A 13,271-nucleotide genomic window follows, 5' to 3' on the forward strand; every position below is an offset into this window, starting at 1 on the left:
TTTACAGGAATGAAATAATTGTTTTCGTAATTCTTACATTGTATACGAAACCTAACTCGCAAACGTGATATGGTGACGTAGCAGCTATTAAAACGTTTCGCTACTGTACCTCTAAAATTAAAAAAAATAAAATAGTCAGTGACAAAATCTTCCAAGCTATAACACGAGCAAACGCTTCGTAGAAACATGTAATTTTTCAAGCCCGTTTTCACACAAAATAGAAAAGGCTAAACTTCACCTTAAATTGGAATTCTGCTTGATATGCAGTGCTCTTCGCCGCTGTTTATTCCAGTTACAATACACACATAAGCACCTCTCTCTCGCGCTGCTGCTGTGCCTGTAAATCCATTCAATTATCTATTCCCGGACGCGCGCTTTGAGTGAGAGCGCGCAGCGCAATAAGAGCCAATTGATTGCATTATGCAAAATTATCATCGATCAGTTCAATTGATTATATATATATCATAGAAAAATAAAAAATATAATTAACATGTCCAATGTTATATTCATGGTTGCAAAATAGGCTGCAGAATATAGATAACAATTCCCATCCCCTACAGCCATCACCCCAATGCCAACATGTATGGTAAACAAACAGTACTGTGGAGAGCACACCCAAGGGAAAATATGTGAGTAGGCCTAAAGCCCACGATATGATTTGTTTTTATTTATTGCAGTTGTAAGCCTACTCAACAATAGGCAGTACAGCCTATGATGGAAACTCGTGATGTGTAGGGCTGGGAATGGCCAGGGACCTCGACACTTTGGTACCGATATGATTTGTATTGTGATTCTATATGTATTGAGATTCAATACTATGATTTTTCGATGTTCCAAACATATAGCTCACCGTATGTCTGGGAGAAGAGTCATATTTAAGTGTTGATCAGTCATGGAAATAAAAGTGCTGAAAACAAATTGGCTCCATTTAAAAAAAAAAAAGATGTAGAAAAAGCTATGAATGAAAAATACTGGAGTTGATGTGGGTATAGCCAACTAGCAATAAAATAAAAATGGCACTAGTGATGTGTGTGAGATTGTGCTGTGCATTTCTTCCCAGTCAAGATATGAGGATAGCAATGATTAGTCAAATAGTAAGCATTCATTTGAAGCAGATTTAATATATATAAAAACTTTGAGCACATTGATCAGTGTGACATAAAAGCAACAAAAACAAAGCTGATGCAACTTCTGGTACAAATTCCTCAGGCAACCAAAAACCATCATACCGTTGAAGTCGGAAGCTTACATACACTTAGGTTGGAGTCATTAAATCTCGTTTTTCAACAACTCCTCAAATTTCTTGTTAAACTATAGTTTTGGCAAGTTGGTTAGGACATCTACTTTGTGCATGACAATAGTATTTTTTCCAACAATTGTTTACAGACAGATTATTTCACTTATGATTCACTGTATCACAATTTCAGTGTGTTAGAAGTTTACATACACTAAGTTGACTGTGCCTTTAAACAGCTTGGAAAATTCCAGAAAATGATGTCATGGCTTTAGAAGCTTCTGAAAGGCTAATTGACATCATTTGAGTCAATTGGAGGTTTACCTGTGGATGTATTTCAAGGCCTACCTTCAAACTCAGTGCCTCTTTGCTTGACATGGAAAAATCAATAGAAATCAGCCAAGACCTCAGAAATAAATTGTAGACCTCCACAAGTCTGGTTCATCCTTGGGAGCAATTTCCAAACGCCTGAAGGTACCACGTTCATCTGTACAAACAATAGTACACCAGTATAAACACCATGAGACCAAGCAGCCGTCATACCGCTCAGGAAGGAGACGCGTTCTGTCTCCTAGAGATTAATGTATTTTGGTGTGAAAAGCACAAATCAGTCCCAGAACAATAGCAAAGGACCTTGTGAAGATGTTGGAGGAAACAGGTAGAAAAGTATCTATATCCACAGTAAAACAAGTCCTATATCGACATAACCTAACAATTTCTGGGTGGCAGCGTAGCCTAGTGGTTAGAGCATTGGACTAGTAACCGAAAGGTTGCAAGTTCAAATCCCCAAGCTGACAAGGTACAAAATATGTTGTTCTGCCCCTGAACAGGCAGTTAACCCACTGTTCCTAGGCCGTCATTGAAAATAAGAATTTGTTCTTAACTGACTTGCCTAGTAAAATAAAGGTAAAAAAAAAAAAACCTGAAAGGCCACTCAGCAAGAAAGAAGCCACTGCTCCAAAACCATAATTAAAAAGCCAGACTATGGTTTGCAACTGCACATGGGGACAAAGATCATACTTTTTAGAAAAATGTCCTCTGGTCTGATGAAACAAATAGAACTGTTTGGTCATAATGACCATCATTATGTTTGGAGGGAAAAGAGGGAGGCTTGCAAGCCGAAGAATACCATCCCAACCGTGAAGCACGGGGCTGGAAGCATCATGTTGTGGGGGTGCTTTGCTGCAGGAGGGACTGGTGCACTTCACAAAATAGAGGGCATCATGAGGTAGGAAAATTATGTGGATATATTGAAGCAACATCAAGACATCAGTCAGGAAGTTAAAGCTTGGTCGCAAATGGGTCCTCCAAATGGACAATGACCCCAAGCATACTTACAAAGTTGTGGCAAAATGGCTTAAGAAAAACAAAGTCGAGGTATTAGTGGCCATCACAAAGACCTGACCTCAATCCTATAGAAAATGTGGGCAGAACTGAAAAAGCCCGTGCGAGCAAGGAGACCTACAAACCTGACTCAGTTACACCAGCTCTGTCAGGAGGAATGGGCCAAAATTCACCCAACTTATTGTGGGAAGCTTGTGGAAGGCTACCGCCAAACGTTTGACCCAAGTTGAACTATTTAAAGGCAATGCTACCAAATACTAATTGAGTGTATGTAAAACTTCTGACCCACTGGGAATGTGATGAGAAATAAAAGCTGAAATAATTCATTCTCACTACTATTATTTTGACATTTCACATTCTTAAAATAAAGTGGTGATCCTAACTGGCCTAAGACAGGGAATTTTTACTAGGATTAAATGTCAGGAATTGTGAAAAACTGAGTTTAAATGCATTTGGCTAAGGTATATGTAAACTTCAGACTTCAACCTTACATCATTAAATGTAGATCAATTCAGTTTTTCAGGAGGTGAAATGAAATTCCACTCATGCTTAAAAAACAAATTATTAAAACTGAATTGAAATTAACTTCATTTACTGAATAAATAGGGTATTGACCCAACTCTTATACACAAAACATTAATGAACCACATTCCGAGCACAATCCAGACAACCCACCAGGGTTTAAACTCTGAAATCCAGCTCATCTTGATGAGTAGCCTTACATCAATTTATCACTCCAAAACCACATTGTAGTATTACTACTGTAGTATCAACAACATACAGCAGCCCTGGAGGGACAACCTTCAGCCGGGCACACACAGGTAACCCGCTTTATAGTGTCAGTCACCTCCTTATGTCAATATTGATTTTCCCCTCAGTTTGGGGGATTAGCCTTGCATGCAAAGATTACACCATGCTCGATTTAACCCAGCACCAGATTAACCGCATCAGCGCTGAGCTGATCGCTTCTGCCTGGTGTTGGGGAATGTGAGCCCACCCCAGCTACGCCTGAAACAAACTCTTAGGACGCGTCTCAGTACTCTAAAGTGGTTTCCTCTCCCTGTTTCCTTTCCTTCATATGCACCATCAGGAAAAAAAACTGGGGGATAGGACAGGATGCAATTCAAGACAGTTGATATTGAACCACAGAGCCCTTCTCGGACAGGCTATTGCTATATTCCTACATATATCAAGCAGGGCCGGGCGATTATATTGAATTAATTCAAATGAGTTTTTGCACGATATTCCAAATTGCCAGTATCGCAAAAAGTATGTTTATTTTTAGTTTTTATGAGCATTTATGTCCGCTTGTTTTCATGCCTTTTTGGTCTCGTTTTCTTCGCTCCTTCTGCTGTGACTGTGCACCTTAACATTTACACACACACACCAAGTCACTCACAACAACAAAGACAAGAGATCACTTCATTCACTCTGTGACAAGTGGCTTCAACTTGCTAGTCACTATTTGCATTTGAGGTTTGGTCCAACAGAATCAGTCATATGGACCCCCGAAAGACATTGAGATAGTATTTTTTACTGTAATAGAGGATAAGTTACCCTTTTAAGTCTCAACTCCTCAAATTGCACGAGAGCAGACTACTAAAACAGGAGTATCAATTTTGGAAAATGAATGCTCAGTTTGTCATGCGCTGCATTGCAGTACCACGTACTTCTAGCAGCATTTTAGCCAAAGACTGTTATATTAGCTGTCTAGTCTGTGTTTCAGAAATGTGCAGTAATATTCATTCTCATTTTGAGAAATAAGGTAGACCACTTGATTTCAATATCTGACAGGCTAGCATGCCGTTCAAAAAGTTAGGAGATGGACAGAAGGGTGTGTTCATAACAAGGTAGAACAAACTGTTCTACTTTGTCAGCAAATAGATCCAAGTTGGCTAAACTTGAAATATAAAGATCAGCTGGTTACTCAGTAGCAAGTGGGCTTGTGCTTGAGAGATTGTTTATGAGACAAGTGTTAATTTTCTATAATGCCTGCTACAAGAAGTTAGTCATTATAAGTGAATGTGCATTATGCATGGTTCGGGTTAACTGTAACAAAAAGGGCATATTCATAGACATATTCAAAGCCAGATCAGTGATTATTGCAAAAAGCAGGTTAAACAATATTAGCGGGTCTTGTGGTTGTGGAAGGCTTATATTTAGCCTTGGTATAACTTCACAAGCCTCGAATACATTAGATTCTTGCTGACTGTTTGAAATGCAGTGCATTTGACCTTTAATTGTAAAACAAAGTATATTGTGAATTGCCCATAAATCAGAATAAAATGCAGCTAGGATTTTTAGGCATAACGGCCTGATAAATGCCAAATGTGATTAAATACAATCATTTCCATGATCATAGCGGAATACTATAACGAGGATATTGATCCCATGAATAACCTCTACACTAAAGGCGTTTGTCATTTGGCATTTGTGAAATGTTGTTGGCGGATCAAGGGGAGGGTTGACATTCTCAGCAGACGTGAACAAATACAGAGACATGGTCATCTTACAGTCTAGACGCTCACTGAGAGGGAGAGGAGTCTTTGGTATGAGTGGCATCAGGGAGGTTCTCTGAAGAGGACGAGGTTCAGTCATCACTTTCGCCATTAAACAAATGTTGGGAAGAGAGCATGAGAGAGAGGAGGTATTAGTTACTACCGTAGATCTGAAAAAAAAAATGTATTAGATGTTTAGCATTTCAGTTTACAGTACAGAAATGACCCAGTATTTACTTTAAAATGACATGGTAAAACAGTAACTGCGCAGTCATAACCCATGAACTCATGTTTTTTAAGATTTACTAAAACAAGTAGCACTAGGCACCATGGCACCACCTAGAGGAATGGAAAAGGAGAAATATGTAAATCATGTTAAGAAGCCTAATTATGAACCCATGTATGGATGTGAAAATATTAGCATTTATATTAATGTATTATGTTTGTAAAATGTGAAAAAACTTAAGATTATTTTAAAACAAAAACATAAAATAGAAAAGGAGAAAGGGGTAGTGGCTCAGGGAAGGGTCAAACACCGGTGGACTGATCGCTCACCTCCATGACTGTGGCAGTCCTCTATCCAATCAGGCTTTGGCCTTGGGGTGAGTACTCTGGATCTGCTGCTGCCCTATTGGTCAGAGCCTCTTCCTCCAGCTGGCACAGAGAAAAGAGACAGGTGAGATGGGGATTCATGGAGAGTTTGTGTGTATTCGGAAAGTATTCAGACCCCTTCCCCACTTTGTTACGTTACAGCCTTGTTCTAAAGTGGATTATAAATATTTTTTGCCCCTCAACCTACACACAATAACCCTTAATCACAAAGCAACAATGTATTACAAATAAAAAATAGAAATACCTTATTTACATAAGTATTCAGACCCTCTGCTATGAGACATGAAATTGAGTTCAGGTGCATCCTGTTTCCATTAATTATCCTTGAGATGTTTCTACAACTTTTTTGGAGTTCACCTGTGTTAAATTCAATTGATTGGACATGATTTGGAAAGGCACACCTGTCTATATAAGGTCCCACAGTTGACAGTGCATGTCAGTGCAAAAACCAAGCCATGAGGTTGAAGGAATTGTCCACAGAGCTCTGAGACAGGATTGTGCCGAGGCACGTATCTGGGGAAGGGTACAAAAACATTTCTGCAGCATTGAAGGTTCCCAAGAACACAGTGGCCTCCATCACCGAAAGGATGCTCAGACCATGAGAAACAAGATTATCTGGTCTGATGAAACCAAGATTGAACTCTTTGGCCTGAATGCCAAGAGTCATGTCTGGAGCAAACCTGGCACCATCCCCACGGTGAAACATGGTGGTGGCAGCATCATGCTATGGGGATTTTTTTCAGCGGCAGGGACTGGGAAAGTAGTCAGGATCGAGGGAAAGATGAACGGAGCAAAGTACAGAGAGATCCTTGATGAAAACCTGCTCCATGATCTCGGAAGGTGAACCTTCGCCCCAGTCTAAAAGGACAACGACCCTAAGCACACAGCCAAATCAATGCAGGAGTGGCTTCAGGACAAGTCTCTGAGAGGATCTGCAGAGAAGAATGTGAGAAAACTCCCCAAATACAGGTGTGCCAAGCTTGTAGCGGCATACCTAAGAAGACTCAAGGCTGTAATTGCTGCCAAAGGTGCTTCAAGAAAGTACTGAGTAAATGGTCTGAAATATATATATGGAAATGTGATATTTCATTTTTTATTTTATAAATATGCAAAAATAAATAAAAAATCTTTGTCATTATGGGGTATTGTGTGTAGATTGATTAAATTCTTGTTGTTTTTCTCTCATCAATTTTAGAACAACGCTGTAACATAAGAAAATGTGGAAAAAGTCAAGGGGTCTGAATACTTTCCAAATGCACTGTATGTGTGTGTGTTTTACCTGTTCTTTGAGGTATGCGTGCGAGCAGGGTCCTAGACCCCTCAGTACCAGTCCCACTATGAAGCACCAGATGGACAGTCCTGTTTCCAGTCCTGCTAGCAGAACACATGGGAACCACAGAGACAGGGTAGTGTCCTGAAGAGAGAGGTAGAGGTAGAGAGAGAGGTAGAGAGACTTAATACATAAGTATATTGGTGTGGTGTCAAAGGAGCAGAGAGAGTGGTAGAGAGAGAGTGGTAGAGAGAGAGTGGTAGAGAGAGAGTGGTAGAGAGAGAGTGGTAGAGAGAGAGTGGTAGAGAGAGAGTGGTAGAGAGAGAGTGGTAGAGAGAGAGTGGTAGAGAGAGAGTGGTAGAGAGAGTGGTAGAGAGAGTGGTAGAGACGTACATATATCCGTGTGTCGTCGAAGGGGCAGTCCGCGTTGACTGGCGAGCGGGCGTTGATTGGCTGGTCAGTGAAGTTGCAGCCCATCATGAGGCCCCGCCCCTCATTGGTAATTGTGAGGCTAATAGCCAATAGGAGCCCAACGCCGCAGGCCGCAGAGAGTAGGGCATTCAGGAAGGAACTAATCAGAAGACCTATGTGCTGGAGTTGGGGGAGAGAAGGAGAGGAGAGAGCGAGAGAGGAGGGGGCATAGGCGGAGAAGAAAGGAGGGGTGAAGTCAAGTTTAGTTTATTAGCATCCCCATTAGCTACTGCACATGCAGCAGCTACTCTTCCTGAGGTCCACATAAAAAGTACAAATACATGACAAAGTACAGAACAGTTATAGACAAGTACATTAAAAACATTACATAAAACAAATATATATATATATATAGAGTTAAATTGCAAAGTCACCAAGAGACAAGAAAAATACTATTTACACACTATTCATATATACAGTTAAACTAGCTCTTTAGAGGAGGAGAGTCCCTGTAAAAAAATATATATATTGTATTTAGGTAAACTTGCTTTTTGCCTGGGTAACCTCTTGGAGCAGAGCATTCCACGGTAACATGTCTCTACACATAACTGAGCGACACATGAAATCTGTTTTTGGTTTTGGGTACAGTGAAGAAGCCCTGGGGTGTATCTGGTGGTGTATGTCTGTCTGTTTGAAGTGTATGTGGATAGGCATTTTCAACACACAAATATTTCTTAAAAAGACTAGAAGTAGGAGTCATGGGAGATCAGTGGGGTGATGGTTGCAGTCTTAATGGCTTACAAATATGTTATTGTTATGGATGGTGATGGTCTTACCAGTTTCCAAACTGGCAGATTTCTTGACACCAATATGGCAATGATTCCTGTTGCAATGCTCTGAAAATGGAAAGAAAACGTAAGTTATTTATTTATTTTTTATCTATAACATCACGTTATTAGTTATTACTACAGTAACCCATAATATATAGTTCTGACTGACCAGCAGTCCAGAAGTGACAGAGATGATGTTGGCTGCGGTGAACTCGGTGGTGATCTGGTCGTTGGGTTTGGAGATGTGACGCAAGACGCTACCGTGAACGATGGCTCCCAGGATGAAGTTGATGTGGCCCACTAGGATCAGAGTAAACCCCTTCTTCATCAGCCACCCCGGACCCTTCTCCTCATCTGACACACAGACACGTTGGTGATTGTACACACCACACACAGTTAACACTATGTCATTCTCCAGAGTTAACATACAAAAGTCAGCAAGCCTCTCCAACTTCGACTTATTTGTTGAGAAACGTTCACAATACTGAAGACCGTATAGCCTACTGAATGTGTCACTCTAGACTCTGTGCATCTGAAACGTTAGAGCAAGTGTTCAAAGCATTAGCAGTAGATTATCAGTTTACTTTCGAAATACGCAAACGAACACCTGTGCAGGGTAGGCTAGACAGAATGGTATCTCAAGATGAACTCTCAAGGAGCCTACCGTAACGTTATTACTCATGGTCGAAGGACTGTGTATGTTATTTTCAGAGGTAGACTGGTTCTGGCAGCCAAAAACTCCATCTAAACACAAATCGATTCTCAATTGCGACATGGTTCTAGAAACATAAACGCCCTTTACATTCATATCACATCAAAATAATTTCACAAATGCAAAATAAACACTTACTGTACACTATTTTAACTGGCTTTATCACAGTTGCAGCCGACAGAATTGTTCAGTGACAACCCGTTTCTGGCGGCCTTCTATTACCCACAGGTTTTTGGAGCATGCGAGATAGCTAATTAGTACAGGTGGTCCCTCTGTCTTATGTCCGTCTTCCGCAAGCACACGCTGAAACATGGAGATACGGCCGTGTGGGAAATCTAACCCTATAAAAAGGTGTGTATCAATTATTTTTTGCTGATATGAAAGACAAGGTCCCCATGCTTTCAAAAGCGTAATGGATGTTAATGCTCAGACAGAGCTCGGGGCCCTTAACAAAAATCCCGCTGTACAGAAGACGCCTTTGTCTAATGACTCTACAGAGCCTTCTGAACATATTCACACCCATTTCCTTTCCACATTTTGTTGTGTTACAGCCTGAATTTCAATGGAGATTTTGTGTCACTGGCCTACACACAATACCCCATAATGTCAAAGTGGAAATGTGTTTAAAAAAAACAGCTGAAATGTCTTTGGTCAATAAGTATTCAATCACTTTGTTATGGCAAGCCTGAATAAGTACAGGAGTAAAAATGTGCTTAACAAGTCAAATAATAAATTGCAGGGACTCACGCTGTGTGCAATAATAGTTTAACATGATTTTTGAATGACTACCTCTTCTCTCTACCCCACACATACAGATAATTGTAAGGTCCTTCAGTCGAGCAGTGAATTTCAAACACAGATTCAACCAAAGACCAGCCAGGTTTTCCAATGCCTCACAAAGAAGGGAACCCATTGGTAGATGTGTAAAAAAAACAGACATTAAATATCCCTTTGAGCATGGTGAAGTTATTATACTTTGGAGGGTGTATCAATACACCAAGTTACTACAAAGACACAGGCGTCCTTCCTAACTCAGTTGCCGGAGAGGAAGGAAACTGCTCAAGGATTTCACCATGAGGCCAATGGTGACTTTCAAACAGTTACAGAGTTTAATGGCTGTGATAGATGAATCAACAACATTATAGTTACTCCACAATACTAACCTAAATGACAGAGTGAAAAGAATGAAGCTTGTACAGAATATAAATATTCCAAAACATGCATCCTGTTGCAACAAGGCACTAAATTAATACTGAAAAAAAGTGGCAAAGCAATTCACTTTTTTTCTTGAATACAAGGTGTTATTAAGTTTGGGGCAAATTCAATAGAAAACAATACTGAGTACCACTCTCCAGATTCTCAAGCATAGTGGTGGCTGCATCATGTTAGGGGGGCTCCCGAGGTGCACATCGGTCTAAGGCACTGCATCTCAGTGATTGAGGTGTCACTACAGACACCCTGGTTCAATTCCAGGCTGTATATCACAACCGGCCGTGATTGGGAGTCCCATAGGGCGGCGCCCAATTGGCCCAGCATCATCCGGTATGGCCGGTGTAGATTGTTGTAAATAAGAATTTGTTCTTAAATGATTTGCCGAGTTAAATAAAGTTTAAAAAATAAATAAATTGAAAAAATATATATATATATTAAACAAAAAAAAGGGGTATGCTTGTAATCATTATAGACTGCAAAGTTTTTCAGGAAAAAAAATAAAGAAACTGAATGCAGCTCAGCACAGGCAAAATCAGAGAAACTTTGTTCAGTCTGCTTTCCACCACACACAGGGAGAGGAATTCACTTTTCAGCAGGACAATAACCTACAACACCAGGCCGAATCTATAAATCTAAGCCAAGGCCTGAAAATGATTATCTAGCAATGATCAACAACCAATTTGACAGAGTTGAAGAATTTAGAAAACAATAATGGCCAAATGTTGCACAATATAGGTGTGAAATGCTCTTAGAAATACTCACAGCTGTTATTGCTGCCAAAGGTGATTCTAACATGTATTGACTCACAGGGCTAAATACTTATCTGATCAAGATAGTGTTGTATTTTTCATATATATTTGATTTTTTTTACATATTTTTTTACAGAATTTTACTTCCCCTTTACATTGCTGAGTATTTTGTGTAGATCGTTGATCATAAAAAAATAATTTTAATCCCATTTTGTCACATAACAAAATGTGGAAAAAGTCAAAGGGTGTGAATACTTTCTGAAGGCACTGTATGTGCAATGTAATGGAGCTGAGACTCAAGACAAAGGGCAAATTAAAAATCGGGTGACAGAATGGTTGCCTTGCCAAAGTGAAAACAAGAATTTACCTGTGCAAATCAAAAGGTAGCTTTCTCCGGTACAAGAAAAGTTATTTAAAGTTCACTTACCGAAAGCACACATACTGTTGCAGTATATTTGTCCAGATATAGGCTATTTCTGAGAGGATAACAGACAGGCCTACGTCTTTATTTTGTATTTTCATGAAAAAGGTCCTCTGGAGTTGGAGTCGTCAGGGGATTTACCTGTCAAGCGGAAGCTGGGCATTCACTGGAGGACAAAGGTTAGTTTCTGTATGCAAATTAGATTAGGGTGGGTGAGCGGGTTACATTTTCTCTCAATCTCAGCGTGTGTGTGAAGTGGTTGGGGGTAAAAGAGTCAGCTAGATGTCTATGTGTGTATCAAATAAAATACTATTGGCCGGTTACACATATTTTGCAGATGTTAATCGGAAACGCTTGTGTTCCTAGCTCCAACAGTGCAGTAATACCAAACAATACACACAAATCCCCAAAAATATGAAGAAATATATTAATATTAAAAAGAGCAATGTCAGAGTCCGGAATATAAATATCTGTAGCCTATATAAATTGTGTGTATAGACATTATGGACAGTATAGAGAAGGTGTATCTAAGATGAGCCTTGACTAGAATACGGTATTTACATAAGTGAGTAAAACGCTATGTAAACATTATTAAAATGACCAGTATTCAATGACTATGTACATAGGGCAGTTCCCTAAACATCAGACTGTTACCATGGTTACTCCATGATATCAGTCTGAAAGAAGTCACTGTAAAAAAAAAGATACAATAGTCTACAAGACAGAATGTTGAATAAAATGATATTTGAGGTAGCGGTTGTACGTGCTGTTGGTCCTTTTGGTGGTAGGTGGAAATAGGGTATCCTCAGGAAAGTGTTGTTCCCCCTACTTTTTGAGGGCCGGTAGGTTCTGTCACTTGTATTTTCAATCTCTTGACTTATTGCACGATGCACAATATGTACACAATAGCAGAACATAACCAAAGTAGTTGACCAAATTTCGTTTCCTCGCAAATCAGCTGGACGTTAAAGCCATTTGGGCTGTGGTTCAATTAGGCTCGGCCATACTGTGCAAGTGTTAAGTTAGATTTTGCGTCAGTATTGAAAATAAAAAAAGGTACACAACAAAAAGGTTCTTAACACGACTCTGCGGATATTTTGGCTAAATTTTCAAACAGCAGAAGGACAAACTGCACAGACAACTGCTAGAGCAAATTGAAAAAAAAAACAGCTTCTATCTCTCGATCCCAGCTTTGATGCACCTGTACGGTCTCTGCGGGGCCAAGGCACATTTCTTCAGCCTCCTGAGATTGAAGAGGCACTGTTGCGCCTTCTTCGCCAGTGTCTGTTGGGATGGACCATTTCTTGTTTTGTGCATGCTGAGGAACTTCGTCTCCACTGCGGCCCTGTCAATGAGGGTGTGCTCCCTCTGCTACAGTATCTCCTGAAATCCACGATCAGCTCCTTCGTTTGGTCAACATTGAAGATATTTTCCTGTCTACAGGGAAGTGTCTCATCGTAGGTAAATCAGGCCTACCACAGTTGTCTTCTGCAAACTTGAATTGAGTTGGATACGTGCATGGCAGTCTTGGGTGAACGGGGAGTACAGGAGGGTGCTGAGCACACACCCTTGTGGGACCCGTGTTGAAGATCAGCGTAGCAGAGGTCTTGTTTCCTACCTTCACCACCTGGGGTCTGCCCATCAGGAAGTCCAGGCTCCAGTTACACAGGGTGATGTTCAGACCCAGGGCCCCGAGCTTAGTTGTGTATTGGTAGAGGGATATATTTATGTTACTGTACTACAATTTGCCTTTTACGTTTCAAAAATAAATTCATAAAATTGTAAATGACTACGACACTATTACTATTCCACAGCATACGCTCTGTGTGTACACAGGAGTTAAGCATGGGGCTGCATTTTTGGTGAGGATTATAGACTTTCACACCAGGACAACAGCTGACGAGGTGGAGATATTCACCGAGCTACTGTTCGTGTCTGTTAAAACATCCCAGTTGAAAGTAGATTCAGGAACTAATGA

The 13,271-nt window shown here is 40.2% G+C and overlaps 1 protein-coding gene across 4 annotated transcripts; it reads right to left on the reverse strand.

The window, feature by feature from the left end:
- Nucleotides 1-1,101: 1,101 nt before the first annotated feature.
- Nucleotides 1,102-13,164, reverse strand: LOC135526029 (keratinocyte-associated protein 3-like). 4 transcript variants are annotated; one of them, XM_064954052.1, is made up of 8 exons: nucleotides 9,050-10,501; nucleotides 8,864-8,943; nucleotides 8,369-8,553; nucleotides 8,206-8,265; nucleotides 7,352-7,549; nucleotides 6,968-7,102; nucleotides 5,632-5,730; nucleotides 1,102-5,178 (listed from the first exon to the last, which is right to left on the reverse strand). In XM_064954052.1, exons 3-7 carry the CDS (start codon nucleotides 8,525-8,527, stop codon nucleotides 5,653-5,655), a joined length of 630 nt encoding a protein of 209 aa, XP_064810124.1. In that variant the 5' UTR covers nucleotides 8,528-8,553; nucleotides 8,864-8,943; nucleotides 9,050-10,501; the 3' UTR covers nucleotides 1,102-5,178; nucleotides 5,632-5,652. The 4 variants fall into 4 exon arrangements, with proteins under 4 accessions (XP_064810124.1, XP_064810125.1, XP_064810123.1 ...); XM_064954053.1 differs by lacking the exons at nucleotides 8,864-8,943; nucleotides 9,050-10,501 and adding an exon at nucleotides 11,300-13,164 and having other exon boundaries at nucleotides 8,369-8,499; XM_064954051.1 differs by lacking the exons at nucleotides 8,864-8,943; nucleotides 9,050-10,501 and adding an exon at nucleotides 11,300-13,164.
- Nucleotides 13,165-13,271: the final 107 nt, after the last annotated feature.

This window comes from Oncorhynchus masou, chromosome 32 (assembly GCF_036934945.1).
Source record: "Oncorhynchus masou masou isolate Uvic2021 chromosome 32, UVic_Omas_1.1, whole genome shotgun sequence".
Lineage (NCBI taxonomy): Eukaryota > Metazoa > Chordata > Actinopteri > Salmoniformes > Salmonidae > Oncorhynchus > Oncorhynchus masou.

Coding starts and splice junctions, on each gene's coding strand:
- LOC135526029 (XM_064954050.1), bottom strand. CDS start 8,626: ATGTTAACTCTGGAGAATGACATAGTGTTAACTGTGTGTGGTGTGTAC. Junction 7,103..7,351: donor TCGACGACACACGGATATAT/GTACGTCTCTAC, acceptor CTCTCTCTTCAG/GACACTACCCTGTCTCTGTG. Junction 5,731..6,967: donor ACGCATACCTCAAAGAACAG/GTAAAACACACA, acceptor TCTCTGTGCCAG/CTGGAGGAAGAGGCTCTGAC.